General features: G+C 36.7%; 1 protein-coding gene across 3 annotated transcripts in view; it reads right to left on the bottom strand.

Annotated features, from left to right (window-relative positions):
- Positions 1-397: 397 nt before the first annotated feature.
- Positions 398-20,166, bottom strand: part of GRIK2 (glutamate ionotropic receptor kainate type subunit 2) — a 581,525-nt gene continuing 561,756 nt past the window's right edge. For 2 of the 3 annotated variants that reach the window (XM_070733274.1, XM_070733275.1), the window contains exons 15-16: positions 19,853-20,103; positions 398-2,140 (exon numbers count right to left, since the gene is read on the bottom strand). In XM_070733274.1, the coding sequence (XP_070589375.1) occupies positions 1,976-2,140; positions 19,853-20,103 (416 nt within the window). In that variant the 3' untranslated portion in view covers positions 398-1,975. Of the gene's footprint in view, positions 2,141-8,833; positions 9,012-19,852; positions 20,104-20,166 lie in introns of all 3 variants that reach the window. The other variant, XM_070733273.1, reaches the window with a different exon arrangement.

The raw sequence follows: 20,166 nt of genomic DNA, 5'->3' as shown, positions 1-20,166 counted from the left end.
AGGGGCTCCTTACCCAGGGCCTCAAAAGACAGGAAGAAGAATCAGCAGATGGTTCTTCTGTGTAGATTTTTCTGAAAATAATAAAAGTTGCACATGAACACATTCTGCAACTGTTATCCATTCCCAGAGATCTTGCACAGAAAGGATCCCCTTTAGACAATGCCCAACAATTAACAACTAATTGAAAGTAGTAGTAGCCAGTGAGATGGAGTGGGCCTCCTCTTGAAATACATTTCAGATGCCAGTGTTCTTGCAAACTCAGAGGGAACTGAGTGCAGAATTAGATCTTAATATTAGAAGTTCTAACAGTCCTACACACATGTTGTTCAAATCACATCAAAATTCCCAATCCACTCTTCCCCGAAAACAACTGAAAACGGACAATTATCATTATGTATGTGTTGTGATCATTGTTTTTTTTAATGTTTGTGCATTGGATTCAAACAGCAAACTGTGTGTACTTCAACTGTTATCACAATGTAGTCAAGAGATCTGTGTCTTTCATAATTTACACACATTGGTTCATTACAGCATAATATCAGTCTAGTGAAAACCAAGGGTGTGGTATTATAAGCAGTATTGGTAGTGCACCTAGATATTATATTATCTAACTTGAAAATATTTCTAAGATTCCCCCATTTTTTTTCCATGATAAAAATAGTTTTCACCAAACGTTGGTGGTGCACACGCACTACCAGCCACTCTTTGCACCACACCCCTGACCGTGATTGAAACGCAGGTTCTTGAGATTGTTGATTTTAAAAAGTTATTACAAAAAATTTCCATACAAAAAACTATTTTCATAGAAATCTTGCATTTCCACAAATAAATCTGAACATTCTTTTCCCTCTTGCTTTTTTGGATAAGGGAAAAAAAGGCTCAAGAGTGTTGCTCAATTAAACACCACTGATTGTGTTGAGAAATGCAGTCCAGTTTTTAGGTTTTCCACTTTCCCTGCTGGTTAGGCGGCCCATCTATACTTCAGCTACTTTTGAGAATGTCACAGGCTCCCTTGAGTTCATTTTGAAGCAGAAACAAGAGTTTTCCAGACCCCCCTCCAGGGCTACAAATTACACTCTTCTGCTATATCAAATGTGTACTTTGCTTCACAGTTAAAACAATGACAGAATTGCTTATAGTTAGGCATCATAAGGAACATCATCTTTAAGAAAAGAAATTGAGGGAAAACTCTTTTTTGTCTTATTTAAAATATGGCCCACCTCTTTGGGGTTCTCTCCAAGCTCCAACACACATGAATTATGTGATTTTTTTTTCTATTGGCATAGGTTTTTATCTTTATTCAGGTGAATGACACAGTGAGAGAAACAAAAATTGCAAGTAACACTTCTGTTTCCATTCTTCTATTTACGGTTTCCTTTTTTTCATGACTTTCCCTCTGAATAAGCTCCTATCAACTGGCAGGTCCATATTGACTTTGGTCAGCAATTATAAGATCTTCTATGCTCAAGAGTACAGGACAGAGTTAGGTTTTTCTTTTTTTTTCTGTGAATAGAGTTTTGAGCTATTATTTTTCAGAAACTCCTCTGGTACAGTAGTTACTTTCTTGAAGCTGTTTGATTGCTTCTTCAGTCCCTGGCAAATGATGCACTTCAAAAAGGAACCTGCCATTTCTCACTGTGACTCCAGAAAATTCCCATAGAACTTTTGCTTGTTACAGAAAGGTGGACCCCATGACAAACGGTGGAATGCCAACACCCCGACCCCTCCCTCCCCTGACAAATACGGTTGCTCTGTGATGCTTGTGATTCGAGTCTGGCCTTTGCAACTGCTTAGATCTCCGAGTCTCTAGTTCATAGACACAGCGGCATGAGGTAACTCATTTTATTTTGCACAGGTTGCATATTTCCACAGGAAACATTCTCGCAAACGTTGGTTTGGGGGAGGGAAAAGGAAAGGAAAGGAAAGGGGGGGGGAAAGCAACAGTTTGTGCTTGGGGTTGGGTGGTCTCCCAGCTCTATGCCATAGTTTCTTTTCCTGGCAACCTTCTGTCATTAAATGTGTGCATGTTGATAACCTCTTCTGTCTTCACAATTACAGGAGCCTGTGGTTTGTGTTTTAACCGACGTTGACATTTCAAGGACATTCTCAGCTCCTCTACCATGGCACTACAAAAGGACCTCTATAGGAGAAGTATAAGGGGGGAAATGAAAAGAAGAAAATAGAAAATCATAAAATTATTATTGTTGTTATTACAGTATCACATAGATTAATTCATCATTTGACGTTATTGATCAAGTCATTTATGTTCAATTTCTAGCTGAAGCTTAGGCCAACCTAGTAAGGGAAAAAGCTTGATAAAAATCTGCTCCCAAGTCTAATACTCCTTGTAGGCAACATTGCAAATTTTGAGTCATTTCTCACCTGGAATTATAAATCTTCTGATTGCTCAGTCCTCCCAACCCTGAAATGTATGTTGTGCTTCTGTCAAAATCTCCTCACAATGTTGTTGTATTTTAAATCTGCATCTCGTATGGTTAAATTGCCATCAAGCTGTTTTGGCTTTCTAAAACATTTTATTTTCTAAGTAGGTTCTAATGATGTACCTTACATATAAAGAGTTGATCCCATGTACTGTGTATTATTTGATGGTTTAATGAGGGGGTGATTGGATGAATATCAGCTGTTAATTGTACACATGAAAAGTGATGTAGCTGGAATGAAAAAAATATCTTTCATGTTCTGCTGAAACCCCTGCATCAATTATTACTGTTGCACAAATGGAAACTGTCAATGGATATTCCAAAAGTCATCAGTTGATGAATATACATGGCCATAGGTATTCTCAGGATAAACGTGCATTCAAACACCTCTTTTCATTAGTTGCTGCTAGCAAAGATCTTCAGACCATAACATTCTGAATCTTCAGAATAATGTCTAGTATAAATATTTCTTTTGTATTAAAAGGTGATAAGCTAAATTTATAATAGTACTGAATAATCAACAAAAAGGACCAAAAAGTTACACCCAAGAAAAGTTAAAATAATGACAAAGTGGAACAGATTTTTATATTGCAATTATCTATTTTAAAATATTTACTTTTCTTGGTTATGTATCCTGGAATTCAGCAATCGCTCACTCATGTATAGAAAAGATAATATTTGTATTTCAGGTTTGAAAGGGTTGATTGTTTTCTTGCAGATATTTCATTACATCTAAAATCAAGAGGGATCTTTTTCAAAATGCAACTGCACTATGGTTTTTTTTCCTTGAAGAAGAAGGTATTTTGCTTCTCATACAAGAGGCTCCATGACTTCTTGGATGAGAAATGAAACATCCTCTTCCTCAGCGGAAAAATAAATAGTCAAGTTGCATATTCAAAAAGCATATATGAGACAACTATAACCTGAATGACCGAAAATCTCCATAAACAACAGGAACCTTATCGTCATTCCCAACAAGGGAATAACAAGGAAACTAGAAATCAAATGGTTTGAGAGCATTATGCTCAGTATACTTTCAGGTGTGCAATACTTAAAACACTTTTGGAATATAGCCAGAAACAATTCAAACCTAAATTATTCCCTTGCATTGCAAATCAAAAGAAGCAAAACCATATCCTTTTGCTCTATGTAATCCTGTCAGGAATGTTAAGTATACAATGGTGTAGGAATTCCAAATGCCTTTGCAAAAAAAACCAAACAACCACCCTGCTCATCCTTTCAATGCATTGTTTGAGGCTCCCCCCTTGAAGTACATTGTAAAGTTGAAGAAAGTCCTGGGCTTTTGTTTCTTCGATCAAATTTCCATCAAATTTAATAAGACAAATCACCTTAAAAACTACAGGGAAATACATAATTGAGGCTATAGACTATATCTACTAACTATCAGGCTCCGCGAGTTGATACTACCATGGTTTTCATAAACCAAACTCAGGCTTTGTATACTTAACAGTAAGTAATCAGAAACAAGTAACCTGTCCATGTGATTTCATTTTTGTCAGGGTTTCTATGTTGTTTCAACACAACCAAGTGTATAGCACTTATAATACAAAGATTTGTTACTTTCGATTAGCATTTTGGCTGAATTATAGTAAACCCAAAAGGAGAAAAAGCCGACATTTGAAAATATATCTTCATGCATCCTTTATTGTTGAAAAAGCAGTCTTCGTATTTATACCTACACATATACAGATATGGGCTTATAACTAGGGTTCCATTTCAAATCAAATCCAAGGACTACTACAATCACAAGATATGCATTTTTTTTCTGCAGATATTTCTGCTGTTTTATCATACACTCCTCTACACTTTGCACTGGTTTCCCCAAACCAAAATTCATTACTACCCAATTAATTCACGACACAGAACAGCTTCCTGTGACCATCAAATCCTAAATCATAATGGTTATAATGAGCCAATTGTAATCCAATAAAACAACTATGGGGCTGTTGTGTTCTCTCTTCCTCTCCCCATATGTGTATATGGGTGGGGTGGGGAGAAGAGGGGAGGAGAAAGATGACATTCTACATTGGAACCACTACTTACTTCTGGTCACTATTGTATTCCAGGAAGTAGCAATATGCAGCACATGTACCTGCAGACAAGTTTAGTATCTATTATGAGTTAGATAGCTATGTATAAATTGTATAGACTTTTTCCATAGCTAGTTTTGCTCTTTCCCAGATGTCAAATTAGAGACTTTTTTTACTTTATCTTCATACTTCCTTTTGTGTATAGTGAATATATATCTTGATAAGCTGTCCCTGAATAATGGTGTGAAGGAAGCCCCATGCATAAAATGAATATTTTGCCACTCTTCAGAGCAAAAGTACTGACAGAATTACAATGTTCTGTGACCAGTTTTCCCACTTGTTTTTTTAGTCCAAAGTAGCCAGGTGTGACTCAAGTTTAAAATGTGTTATAGATATAGAAGCTTTTCATTGTTTCCCCTTCCCATTTTCATTTCGTATGGATAGATTATATGACACAGAGACTGATAAACAGATTAGCATATGGATGAATAAATAGATGGATAGACAATCCTTCAATGGGACAATAACAGCTGGGGAAGATATACGTATTAGATTGGGAAAAGAACAGAGAAGGAAAAGCTGAAACTTTTCTCTCAGTATTATTTTTTGGATTTATTTATGACACTCTGTCCCTGCTTGGATCAACATACATGGTGACATAGGAGATCAAGTATTAGGAAATTATTTAATTAGATCCTAGGAAAGAAGAAATGAAAGGGAACTCTATCATGAAAGTTCTGAATGATATTCATAAACGTATTTTGCACCTCATTTTTGCTTCATTAAATTCTACCCACCCAGCCACCAAACCTCCCAAAAGAAGGAACAGGATTTTAAAAAATGCAAAAGCTGGAGTGTCTCTAGAAGCTACAGCTGGCACAGAATGCAGCCATGTGGACATTTCTTGTGGTCTCTAGAGTAAGCAAGAGTGGGCTCCAGCCAGAATGCCCAGAATGGTCGTTCAGCTGGGGAAAGCGGAGTGCATAGCCCGTTCCGGTTCCAGCTGTTCATGCACGTGCGTGCACGAGCAGCCAAAGCAATGCCGGTAAAAAAAATTACTGGCTTTTTTGCTTCTGCACATGTGTGGAAGCAAAGAAGCCAGCAATTTTTGCTGCCGGAAAGATACGCGCACGCTGTTCCGGCTGCTGTCCATCTCTGGCCGCACCATGCCTGCGGCGCCTCTGCAGGCAAGGTAAGAATGGGCGGGCCACTTGCAGTGTGGCATGGTGGGCAAGAGTGGGTGGGGGGGGGAGCCACTGCTGTGAGAGGAACAGGGCTGGTGGAGCAAAAGGGGGCCGGCAGCTGCAGGCTGCGTTGCTGCGAGAGGCGCCGAGGGCAGGCAGGGTAAAAGGCGGCAGGGAGCTGCCATGACAGGTGCACGGGTGGGAGAGTGAACAGTGGCAAGCGGGGCGAACAGCAGTGGCAAGTGGCCACTTACCCTTTTTTAGGCTATCTCTGGTTTTCTTCGCATGCCCAGAAGCGGAAAAAAACCCAGAAATCTCATCCTCATGCGAGATTAGGCTTCTGCGCAGGGCACAGGGATGTGCAGGTGTGGGGGTGCACACTACCAGCCCATTCCAGTAGGGCTGGGAATGGTAGCCCACCCCTGAGATTAAGCCATTTTGTAGCACCATTGTGCAAGCTGCACTGGTTGCCACTTTGCTTCTAATACTTCCAATTCAATATTTCATATTGGTTATTATTCTTATGCCATGGATTCAGATTAATAATTAATAACATTTTTAATAATTATTATTTATTAGATTTGTATGCCGCCCCTCTCCGAGAACTCTGATGAACTATCTCACCCCATAGCATTGTCCCACCTCTTCCCCTGTGCCAGCAGAAGGGGCATGTTGTGAACCCTATCAATCATGGAATTCTGGCTGGAAGGAGCAGTACTTTTTCTTCTGTGGCTCCTACCCTATGGAACATCTTGTTTGATCTGAAAGTGGTTAAAGGACTGAGATAAGACTCCATATCTACACCATGTGTATCTTACTCCCTTCCTTGCCATCCTTGTTACTTTTAAGTCAATTGTAATGTTAATATTTATCATTTTATCTTGTTATTTACTCTTACTTACCCTAGCTTAAAGCAAAGAAGGACTAGGAATGATATGATAAGCAGTGTTCCAATATCTAAGGGGCTACCACGAGGAAGAGTGGTGTGTGTGCGTTATCCTATTCTCCAAAGCAACTGAAGGCAAGACAAAAAGCAAAAGATGAAAACTAATCAATGAGAGAAACAACCTAGAACTAGAGAGAAATTGCCTGACAGTTGGAACAATTAATCAGTAGAACAACTTGGCTCCATAAGTTGTGGATGTTCCAATATTGGAAGTTTTCAAGAAGCGATTGGACAATGATTTGTCTGAAATGGTATAGGTTTTCCTGCCAACTAAAAGCCCTCTGGTCCCTTCAAACTCTGTTTATTTTACTTGCTTGTAAGCTGTCTAGAGTCACCTCTGAGTGAGTTGGGCAGTATATAAATTTAATAAATAAATAAATAAATAAATAAATGTTTTCTATTTATTAAATGTTTTATTGCTCAAACTAGGCAAGGATATCTATGTTGAATAAATTCTCTGCAGCGTTAATTTTACAATATGTAAGTGCAGTAATTATCATATAAAAGAAACTAACATATTCTAAAATATTATTTGACTAATGGAAGGTTAAACAATTAGAGGATTGTTTGTTTGTTTATTAGATGTTGCAAATTTCTTTAATATTCTTTTTTCTCGTTCCTAACAACTCCATTGGTTTGCTGGATACATCTTGCTAGGGGCCTCTCACCTTTGGTAGTGCTAGCACCATTTGGTTTTCCAGATCCCTGCAATATCAAGTGTCTCCACACACATAATAATAGATCATATTATTTATATTGACATGAAGACAACATGTTGTGTAATTATTTGATATACGTATAAATAATATTGGAGAAGAGAAAGAATACCTATATTGTAACTTCCCTTTTTTCTTGTTTTAATTTTTGAACGACTCTGACATTGTTTCCCTTCTAGTTTTCTTAAACAAAGCTATTCCATTTTTCCCATCCTTAATACTAATTTCTTTACTTTAAGGAAGTTCATATAAAATTGACAGTCAAAATTTAGTAGGAATCTACAAGCTTTACTCAGAAGTTTATTATTTTGCAGAGCATATGGTATTTGAAATATTGTTGTTTAAAAAAACTTTGGTATTTATACCTAATGTGAAGGTCAGTGTTCTACCATCTATTAGGACATCTGCATCAAAGTGCTTTTCATGTTTGTTTGCTTTGAGAGTTGTCAGACTTTCCTTAGTCCTTTTTTTCCTAATAAGCTTCTGATCACCATTACTCCAAGAATATAAAATAATGAGGATGTTAGGAGCTGATAGTCCAGATCATTAAAGCCAAGCAAGAAATGTGAGCTATTACATAATTGTTAAAATGAGTAATGCATTGTAAAAAAAAAAATCCCAATATTTATTTCAGTTTTAAATAGGTATCAGATGATATACATTTCCTTAATGACCACTGATTTTTTAAGTGGATTTTATGCTTGTGATCTTCATTGTGTATGGCAATATTTAGGGATTGGTTTATCTAAAATTATTAAAATAGTACATCTGAGAAGGAAAACAGGTAAACCTAGATAACTCACAACTTATAATTCACCTAATACATATAATTTTAAAACCAGATCAGTTTCTATTTTAACACTATTATAATTAATCATTCCATTTGGGGCGAGGGGCTCAATGGCAGAAAACACTTGTGAAAAGCCTTCACTTGTTTATCAAATAATCCAAAAGATTAATTAAGCTCAAGATCCAGAATTTGCCAAGAATAAAATTTTTAAAAAGAGTCTTTTTCAAGTAGCACAAGATTTTAAGGCTGTGGATGAGTGGAAGTCTTAGAAACTGCAGAAATTCTATGTAAGAAGATTGAAAGGAATTTTTTTTCTAGAGTAATTTCTACTGGCTTTCCTGTTTATAAACTTGAATTATTTTACCAGTATGTCACTGGTTTGTGCAATAAGTAAAAGAAGGATGTTCCTGATAGAACCAGCCACAATGTTCTCTTGAAGAACTTAATACTCTTAATTGGAAGATAATAAAATAAGGCCTAGATATCTCTTAATGTGAACTTTCAGGTCTGTTGATTTCTAACCTTCTTTCTTGGACCAAGAGTATTTTATGTTGAGGACAATCGTGGCAAGAATGCTCTGAGGATAAGTGAAGTCTTATCTAATGCCAACATTAGGTTGCTGCTAACTAATGACCAAAGGTTTGTCAGTGATGAGTAATTACTAAGGATCAACTGAGTGAAGACCTTTGAGTTTTGCTGACTCACCTGTGGATCTAGGTTGGGGTTGATGGGATTGCACTTGTTTGGTTCCATTCTTCCCTCTCAAAAAGATCTCAGAGGATGGTATTGGGCAATTGCTGAGCTGCCTCGTGGGCTCTCTTTCATGCGGAATTCCACAAGGTTTCATTCTGTCTTCCTTCCTTTCAACATGTATATGAGGCCACTGGGGGAAGATAATGAAAGAGTTTGGGCTGTGGTGTATCAAGAGGTAGAAGATACACAGCCCCTTTTTTTTCTTTTCCTACTTGTCAAAGCAAACTAGTGAAGACACTAATATTTCTTAGGGACATACATGAAGGTCAATAGTTGTGCAGAGACTGGACAAATAAAGGATGATGCCATTGTTATGAAACTCATGCTATTTTGCTGTAGATTTTGCAGTAAAGTTTTGTTTAATTAAGGAAGTGGGCAGAAGGAGTGCAGTAAGAGAGTAATTCTGGGAGTTCTTCCATGTTTTTAGGATTTTGGAATATGAGACCCTGTATTATTTTGCAAGAGGCTGTTCCTATTCCATGAGGACTATTATAGGATCATTCTAAAAACAGCAAGACACTTGCACTGGAAGTTGGCAACTTTGGTGATGGCTGGAATCACGATAAAATAGATGACTTGCTATTTAAAAGCTTACTGACTTGCTATTTAAAAGTCTTTGGAGAGGGGTGGCATACAAATCTAATAAATTATTATTATTATTATTATTATTATTATTATTATTAATATTATTATTATATATTTAAAAAAATCTCAAGTCACTCAATGTTCCAAATAGTGTGGAACTTAACCACTCTCTATTAAACCAGAAATGTAAGAGAAATTTAAGAGTTATGTTTGTATTCTTTGGATACTTTAAGATCTGAACTGCTAACAGTTTGCTATCATGCAACTGACTCCATTACAATGTCAACTTACATAATTATTAGAGAGTGATTTCAAGAAATGTATGAAACTGTGGAATATATTGGAAAATATATCTGAAAGTTACTTGTAATATTCTGAAATTAGTAAAAAAAAAATTGGAAAAGATAAGTTATACACAAGACTTCTTGGATGCTCAATTAACTCAGCATAATTTTGAATCAATGAATCTATTTGTACAATGGATGTGAAAGGAGAGAGAGAGAGAGAGAGAGAGAGAGAGAGAGAGAGAGAGAGAGAGAGAGAGAGAGAGACTATATCTTTAACCACAGTCATGAATACATACACTGTTTGTAAACATTTATTAATTTACTAAATGTATTAGGAAAGAACATTGTGATTGTAAATTGCTAAATTGAAATGCCCAATTTGGACAATCAATTCTTGATGGCCTTTTTCCATGTCTAATAAGGGAATGTTTCATGAAATATGTCTTATTGTTTCTTTAAACACAGAATTTCTATATTCTGCTTTTTAGAACAATGTAAGAAGCAAGATGTTTTATCTAGCAGAAGAGGACAAAGATTATTGGGCCCACCTGTAGCACATAATATGACTTTCATTATTATGTGTCTTCCATGAAGATCTTCCTCTGATCCTCGATAAGAAACAACTTTGTATCAAGGAACAAAGGGCAGAAAGCAATTATAAGTACTAGTCAGCATCCTAACATAGAACTGTTGTCTTACACATTAATTTCATCTGTGATGCTATGATAAACAGATTGACTTTCACCATGCAATAAGCCTATTTTTCCATCAGGGGAAAAGATTTGCATCAGCTGGTGTATTATCTTTTTAAAGCAAATATTTCTTAGAAACAGTGTTGCAGGAATGCTCAAGTGGGTTGGATAGCTTTATTAAATATTACTATATAACCAAGATTTTTTTTAAGCCAAGGGTTAATTCAGGAAAAAATATGAAGAATTATTTAGACTTGCTATTTTCATATTTTAAAAATAGGCATACGTATCTACCTGTAAAAAGATTTTTTAAGGAATGTACTTTTAAAAAATAAATTCACAAATGGTCCCAAAGAATAAACCACTTGGGTTTTGTCCACAAATTCTTTCTGTACTGGAAGAAGAAGCAAGAGAGGTAAATGCTGAGTTTCTGAGCAGACAGGCCTCTCCAATTTGTATCCTCAAATTGAATACATATTAAAATAGTATAATCTGTTTTTTACTCAAGATTATTTCTGGCTGTATGGTAATGGAACTAAAGTTTAAATTAAGCCTAAAATAGATTCACTCACTCACCCACACAATCCATATGTACATGTTTACTATCAAACCAAGGGCAGCAAGTAGCAACTCATAATGGCGTGTGCTGTATTAGACTTATCAGACTTTCGGTTGCAAAAATGTGGCAACCCACAAAGAGAAATAAGAAAAGGCTTAGTGTCTCTTCCATATTATATCTGTCCAGCCCATCAGGTCCCATTAGTTAGGGGTTTTCATTCAATAGGAGCATGAAAAAGGGTCTTATCAGTAATGGCTCCTTTTTAATGAAACACTATTCACTTATAGCTGGTTCCCAACTTGCTGCTTTCCTGTGGTTTTGTTGGGACCACAGAGTAAAATCAAGTGATTGTGTTGTTGCTGTCTTGAGGAGTAGGGTGGGATTTTATGAGTTTTATTATATGATAGATTTTTTAAAAAAAATGTGATCTGCCTGCATTACCTATTCATAGGTTTGGTGGTTATATAAATTTGTTTAATAAATAAATGATAAAATAACCTTATAATAATAGTAATCTTGATTTCATGACACAGCTTGATAGCCATAGGTATGCCTTCACATATCTTCTTAGGATCAGACACTGGATCTGATCGTTTGCAATGAATGATAAGGTGCAAAGAAATAGCATAATGATCATTTGAAAATAGAAAAAGGTCTTGGGATGAATCTGAATCTCTCTCACACACCAAAATGCCTAATTTGCACAATTGTCATTAAAGTAGAAGATCTTATTTTCTTTCAGATTGTCCAAAGGCAAATGCATTACTGTGAAAAAAAAAGTTTTAAAAGTTTCATTTTTTTCAAGGCTAGTAAAATATACAAGGTGGAAGGGCTCTGCTTTTGTATTTCACATTGATATTATATCATAGTTTTAGCCTTGTTTTCCTTTGTGTAATTTAAGAATACTTTTATTAATGTTTTAATAATGTTTTCCTAACTGTTTCTCTGAGTTAATTTTTTCTGTCAAGAAGCCATTTGTCATCTTGGCTATTGCTTTAAGAATACAACACTATATGTGATATAAATAAGGCATTAGTTTCATATACATGAGTAGAATAGCTTGCACCACAGCAAATCAACTACATCAACTGTAAACAGATGGGTAATTGTTTAATGCAACCTTACTTTCTGAATATGCTTAGTGAATGTCTACTAAGTGCCAGCATAAAGTTACAGGCACGGACTGAGTCATTTGCTAATAGAAGCAATTAAAAATGAAAATTACTCTGTACTTATCTCAGAAAACAAATGTGCTGTTAATATATATGCTTTCCAAATAGATAACATAACAGTGTTTCTTTGAATTAGAAATAATAAGGCAAGAATGAAATGGTATATGTAAAAATGAAAATAAGGATGCAAATATTTTAAAATATTGACTTGAATTTGAAGTGGTTTTCAAGTGTATTCCTTGGCTACAATACAAGCCAAGAGAATGCAATGTAGTATTTCCAACTTAAGGTTAAAAATAAAAAAAAGACCAACTTGGACATTTTCCTTTGATGTTTGATAAGTTCCACGGCTGTATTTTTTACTCATTTCTTATACTAAAGCTTCAAAGCAGCATTGCCTCAGCTGATATCTATTTTTTATGTTAATAAGGAACAGACAGTTCTTTAAACCTTAATAAATATAATATTTGAAGGTTGAATAAGGAAGTAAGCATCAGAATCAAAGTTCCTGTAATAAAAGTTATGCTAGTTATAACTTAGACAATATAATTGTAATGTAAAGATAAAATAATTTAAGATAAAGCTGATAAATTAGGAAAGTCAATTTGGTGTAGTGGTTAAGTAGCTAGAAGCCAAGAGTTCATGAGTTCTAGTCCCACTTTAGGTACTAAGCCAGTGAGGTGACTTTGGGCAAGTAACTCTTTCAGCCCTATGTAAGATGCAAGGGCAAACCATTTCTGAAAAGCTTAGCCAAGAAAACTTCAGAGACTAGTTCATTTTCAAGAAGTCAAAAAGTATTTAAATACATTAAAAAAATCTAAAAGCCATTAAGAATCTTTGTATTTTGTATGTATGTATGCATGTATATCTATATGTAGAGACGTACTGCATATGTAGATGTATACAAACACACAAGTTTACTTGTATTCACTATATGAGAAAAGATTACTCAACCACACAAGGAGTGAACATTTTTTTTAAATAATAATAATCAGGTATGTATTTTGTATCTCTATATTAATTTTAACTTTCAACCCACACAAAACTTGGTTATCGTTGCATATTCATCCTAAAGCATTCTCAAACATATATATTATTTGTAAAACATAGATTTATTTGTTCATCCATGTCTGATTTATGGGGGGAAAAGGAGGGGTCTTAATGGAATCAAAGTGCACTGCCAATTTTGCTAAATTGTAACCTAGTTACAAAAACAGCATGAAAGATGGACCATGAATCCTTTGGTCTTTTCTAATTCAAGAACTGATTAAAGAAAAAGAACAATAATGACAACAACAATAAATACAAATTTCCAAAATTACTTGTTTGCTTTAGATCTGGGTATTTTGTGATGATGTCATAGAAACAAGACTGAAAATTTTCAGGCAACCAATATTACAATGGTGGTATGATTTAACAAATTTACTCTGATCAAGGTGCATATGCCTTTCTTTTTCAAAAAGCATATACAGTGTTCCCTCGCTTTTCGCGGGAGATGCGTTCTGAGACCGCCCGCGAAAGTTGAATTTCCGCGAAGTAGAGATGCGGAAGTAAGTACACTATTTTTGGCTATGAACAGTATCACAAGCCTTCCCTTAACACTTTAAACCCCTAAATTGCAATTTTCCATTCCCTTAGCAACCATTCAGATTATTACTCACCGTGTTTATTTATTAAAGTTTATTAAAAAAATATTTATTAAAGGCAGACAAAAGTTTGGCAATGACATATGACGTCATCAGGTGGGAAAAACCGTGGTATAGGGAAAAAACCCACGAAGTGTTTTTTAATTAATATTTTTGAAAAACCGTGGTATAGACTTTTCGCAAAGTTTGAACCCGCGAAAATCGAGGGAACACTGTATACACAAATCATAGATATTGATGGGAATCACTGTATGGTTTTGAAATTTTTCCTAGATTAAGAAAATCTAAAACACATATTTGTAGCTGAATTGCATTACAATAGCAATATATCATTTCATATTTCACCAATTCATTTTTTTTATTTTTTTATTTGGTGCATAGCTGTGTTTCTTTTCTTCTTCTTCCCAAAGATTTCATTAATATATATTTAAACTGAATGTTCAGTGATATAAATATCATTTACATATTATTGTATCTACGTATGTGTTCACACATAGAAGCAGACCAATAGATTTTGATGACTATTTGGTAAAGAGGGATTTAAAAAATGATACTGCAGAGAAATATAAATGAGACCAAATCAAAAAGTGGTATGGAATAGACTTCAGCCCATGAAACATCATTTTTCACTTTATAAACAGACTGAAAAAAGATGCAATGATCATTTTTAAACTAAACTCTTCCACGGTATTATTAAATTAAGGTGATGGTGATGGTGACAACAACAGGCCCGCCTGTGGGAGAAGTGAAAAGCAATGCACACTACTATTCTTCAAGACCTCTGCTGATCTAAGAAAAGGTGAGAGACAGCAGCATAAATCCAACTGACATCAGGAATTGTGATTTAGCACCAAAAAGTGAATTATATCTACAACTTTCTGCAGTGACAGTCATCAAATGAGAAATATTTCTGACCATATCAGGCCCAAACCAATTGATATATGTAATCAAGGAGAAAAGTTACAAACACCTTTTTCCTAGCAATGGCTGCATTCACGTGATCAGCTGCTAATGACTGGCAGATAACAGCTTAATATATTCAATTCAATTATTTAAAGAGAAAAGAGCTGCTATGATCAATCTGATTATTAACTTCTGGAATTATTTTCATGAGAATGTAAGGAAATCATTAACTCTAGAACTGAGAAGTTATTCACAGGGGGTTGGCTTCCCCAGAGAACCTTCTCCTCACAGAATTCAAAGCAGCAAGAAGTTGGTTAGACAGTCTGATTTGTGCATCTGATAAAACTGTAGGCCAAGCAATCCTTGATAGCCCTTAAAGTGCCACAAGATTTTTGATTGATTAAATTGTTACAGACTTGCATGGCCTTGCAACTTCATCAATAACATGAGCAGTGTCTATTCATTTTAAGAGTAGTTATCACTGAGCCTCAGAATCAGCTTAAAATGTTGTAATTAGTGTTGGGCGAACCGAACTTCGCAAAGTTCGAGTTTGTACCAAACTTTACGAAGTTTGGTACACCAAACCTGAACTTTCCCAAAACTTCGGCAAAAGTTCGCGTTCGGGAGAATGCCAAGAAGCGCCGCTGCCCAGCTATCGCCTTCCAAAACAGCCGGGTTGCTTCTCTGCATTCTCCCAAATGCCAAACCTGGAGGTTCAGCAAAAGTTCAAGTTCGGGTTCAGGAGAATGCCGAGAAATGCCACCGTCCAGCTGTCACCTTCCCAGAAGAGCCGGGGAGCTTTCAGCCGGTCAGGAACAATGTTCCCTCTAATTTTTTTTTGGTGTGGGCAGAAAAGTATAGTGTCTGAGCGACAATCCCTTTGGGACTGGGCGGCATAGAAAAATAAATAAATAAATAAATAAATAAATAAGAAAAAAATTCCCTTCTTTTTTTATTAAAAGAAATTAATAATAAAACAAAACCAAAATCTATTACTATTATTATCTTCTCTTTTTCCATCCCTGTCTCCTCCCCCCTTGTGTGTGTGTGTGTGTGAACTCTTGAACCATTTCCAATTAGAGGTGAGCTATTGGAAATGGTTCAAGAGTTCACACACACACACACACACACAAACGGCTGGTTTTTTTTCCTCTGTTATTATTTGGGTGCTTTTTACCATATGCTTTAAATCAAGAGTCATTTCTCTCTCTTTCTCTCCCCCCTCTTGCTCTCTCTCTCTCTCTCTTGCTCTCTCTCTCTCTCTTTCTCTCTCTCTATTGTTTCTTTCTCTCTCTCACTTTCTTTCTATCTCTCTTGCTTTCTTTCTCTTCTCTGTCTTGCTAGCTCTCTCTCCCCCCTTTCATCTCTCTCTCTCTCTTTTGCTTTCTTTCTCTTCTCTCTCTTGCTATCTCTCTCTCCCCCCTTTCATCTCTCTCTCTCTTTCTCTCTTGTTTTCCTTCTCTATTGCTTTCTTTCTCTTCTCTCTTTTGCTATCTCTCTCTCCCCCCTTTCTCTCTCTCTCTTAGCAGCGGCATTGGGCAGTAGCCGTGGGGCAGCGGCAGGGTGATCAGCTGTGAGGCGGAGCTCCGAAACTGAGGCACCGATGGCGAGGGGGCTGCGACTCCGAGAGTGCTTTTTCCGAGCGCTTCGGGAACGCCTGCCCTGCCTCTACTGCAGCCACCTTGCTGGAAGTCTGGGACGAAAACGCTCCCAGCGAAGGGGCTGCAAGAGGGGCGGGGCGGGCATTACCGAAGCCCGTGGAGAAAGCCCTCTCTTGCAGCCTCCTGGCTGGCAGCGCTTTCGTCCCGCAGCCGCCACCGCCGTGAGAGAAATCATGCCCCAAGGCAGGAGGCGGCGGAGGAGGAGAGGAGGCAGATCAGGCGGGCGGGGGACAGGGCGGAGAAGTTAGGGGCGCGTTTGGCCGGAGGCACCATGGGGAGGCAGGGGCGGCCGCGGCTCCCTTTCCTCTTACTGCCGCACCTCCACACCCCCGCACCCCCGCGAGCTGGCAGGGGGATGGGGAGCGTGCGCCCATGGAAAAGGGCGCGCATGGGGTATTTTGGGGTGCACGCGCACGCATGCAGCTTACAAGGAACAGTGGTCAGGAGGTGCAAATGGAGGTGGGAAATCCCAATAGGGGATTCCAGGAGCTTTGACATCACAGAGACGTCCTTCCTGGCCGGCCAAAATGGGGACTCCAGGAAGGATGTCCCCGTGACGTCTAAGCTCTGCCCCTGGAATCCCCTATTGGGATTCCCCCCTCCGTTTGCGCCTCCCGACCAGCCGACAGCTCCCCGGTTCTTCTGGGAAGGTGACAGCCAGGTGGCAGTGCTATTCGGCGTTCTCCAAAACCCGAACCCAAACTTTTGCTGAACTTCCAGGTTTGGCGTTCAGGAAAATGCCGAGAAGCACCCTAGCTGTTTTGGAAGGTGACAGCCGGGCAGCGGCACTCCTCAGCTCCTCGAGTTCGGGTTTGGGTATAATTTGGGTTTGGGTTCGGCACCAGACCTAAACTTTTATGGCAAAAGTTCAGGTGCCAAACCCGAATCCGAGCTTTGTTGGGTTCGCCCAACACTAGTTGTAATGTTTAGGTTATAAGATAAGAAATAGCCTTTAAATTAAACAAAGACAAATCTCTAATGATAAAAGAAGAAAATGAAAATGCACACAGTACTACATGTATTTAGAATGAAGTCGTTATATGGTAAGGCTGTGCAGTACTTCAAATGTGATTCCAAGAATGTGTTTCGTCGGACATGGTGATACAAACATAATACATGACTGTAAATCTTTCATACAGCTGCCCAGAGAAGGTCCAAATTCCATTAACACACAAACACATACAGCAACTTAGAAGAGTAAGTATGTTTTCATTCACATGCACAAACTAGCACATTTTCTGAACTGATCCAAAGTGCTGCGTTCTCTTAATAATATGCATCATGTAGGTTTTTATAAACCAGAAGGGCATAATCCACGTTGGGCATTCAGCCGAAATGCATCAGGGCAGAAATTTGTACTTGCACTAGCTTGTAGTACTTCCACTATCTTCATTCCAGTGATGTCCAAAATGAAGAACTCAAGTAGGTTTCTGCCTACACTAAACTGAAAATGTTTAGAATGCCAACCTCCCAATAATTATGAATATTTCTAGCCTATCTGAGATGAAATGTAAATCTTATCATCATCATCACCATCATCACCTTCATCTGGGTTTCTAACTCAAAAAGGCTTCTATGTATGGTTAAAGCTGTGTAGAACTTTCCTTTAAATATGTATGTGAAACATGTAATCATCAGCAGTGAAAGAGAAGAACATCATTTAGTAAGTCCTTGAACTGGATTTGGCACATGTCCCTGATCTCTATTCATTTCCATTCAAATTATTATAACCAATGCTCAGTTTTAAGGTAGAATCTATCATATGCACAGCCATAATCTCCCACTATTATAGCTCCATGTAGAAAACACATACAGGTAGAGCATTGTGTACCATTAATGAAAGAAAAGATCAGTGCTATATTACAGAAGTGTTTGAACAATTCAAAATTACTTAATATATGAACTGAGTTGTAATATTAAGTCATTGTAAAAATCATGTTTATATATATGCATATTCATTCAATGCTTAGGACGGTAAGTCATGCTGTTCACATCATATTCTCATATATCAACTAAAGCTGCATCTAAGCAATTTAAATGCAACTTCAACTGTATTACAAAGCTCACAATAAAATGTTTGAACTTTATATATAAATAAAAATAGTTTTTTATAAAAAATTACAGACCAAGAATACAAAACAATCACTCATTTCTCACATATTGTTTAAAAAGGATAAAGCCATTATGATGTATACATTCATGAGTAAAGTCAATTTTCTAAAAAAAGTTCATTTTAATTACTAAAAACTTCAAAACTATCTTGACAGAATGAATTCATCCCCCATAATTAGCAAAAAACTAAGTTTTCACTCATAGCATAATTTAGTTAAATACATACATATTCAAAGAACTGATAAGAACTTGTGACCTCATCCATTTTTTTAAAAAAAAGTTAATATCAATATTTCTTCTAACAGAACTTTGAAAAAATAATATATGTGTTTTATCAATGAAAAAAGCTAGATAATTAACTATAGATACTTACACCACTGAACTAGGTATAACTGCATACTAAATAAATGTGGTACAAGTAGGATTAATCTACAAGTACAAATTCAGAAGTCCCCAAACTGTTAAAAATTATGAGAACTATTAAGCATAGCATCTGCAAAAGAAATATATATTTTTTAAATACATATACCTTCTGTGTTTGTATGGATTTACTATACATTTTAATAATAATAGTGCCAAAATAGGTATTTAAGGAGGTCACAAGCTCCTCAGATGTGCAAAACATATTTTCGCCCTGTTTTTAAATGTATATTCATAGCAATCCATATAAATAAAAGACACGTTTGCTCATTTTACGCATTACATATATGCAGATAAGTACTGAAACAAAACTTCTATGGATGCTTTTGTCTCTTTGAAAAAGTAATCAGCCATCCAGTTGTTGATCCAGTATCAAATAAGTTCCAAAATTTACACTTTAAAATTGGAATCTGTCCAAGTTACAGATGATAAAATCATAATCAATAGTAAATCCTTAATATATTGACTTAATGCTTTTCCAGATGCTATCATCATATGTTGAAGAGTTAACACTTTCCCGTAAGAACATAGAAAAAGATGCTTTTTAGACTTCTGACTTTGGACTGATAGAAAGTTGATTCAGTTAATACTCAGCTCTATCTGTAGGAGGTTAATTTTGTTTCCAATTAACAGATTTCACTTTCTTCTTCATCCATAAAATTAACTGCAGTGAACTTCCAGGAGTAAAAAGGTGTCTTTTTTCAAGCTTGAATAAGAGGAAAAATAGTCACTTGTCCTGAAAGCTGGCTACAATTAAAAATATTGACGACACATTAAAAGTTGCAAAGATGAAAACTTCAGCGCTCATTCCCTAAGAACTTTAATGATGTGAGCAAAACTATGAACGACATCAGAATGGCTTTTCGATTGGTTGCCCAAGAGATTGTGACTAGACCATAATTGCAGAATTAAATGTGAAAAGGGCAATATTTACCTTCTCCAACTGAGCATTTTTTTTGGATTTGTACAAAAACTCCCCCACTGCCACAAAGACGGAAAGTACCAATCCTGCTGCCAAAACAATGAAGATGCCACCAATGTTTTGTACTCCAAGGGCACTGGCATCTTTGCTTTCCTCTTCTGGACAACCATTTCCTCGCCACCATTTCTCCTTCATCATGTGCAGCTTGCCTTCCTCTTGCAAGTGAAGAATGGCTATAGTTATCTTGTCTCTGTAGGGAGACCCTGCAGGATAGAAGAGGGAGAACATAAATTACCAAGGAAGGTTCTTAAAAGCATGGTCACTGG

This window comes from Erythrolamprus reginae, chromosome 1 (genome assembly GCF_031021105.1).
Source record: "Erythrolamprus reginae isolate rEryReg1 chromosome 1, rEryReg1.hap1, whole genome shotgun sequence".
NCBI classification, from domain to species: Eukaryota; Metazoa; Chordata; class Lepidosauria; order Squamata; family Dipsadidae; genus Erythrolamprus; species Erythrolamprus reginae.
This window is presented reverse-complemented; position numbering and strand designations above follow the sequence as displayed.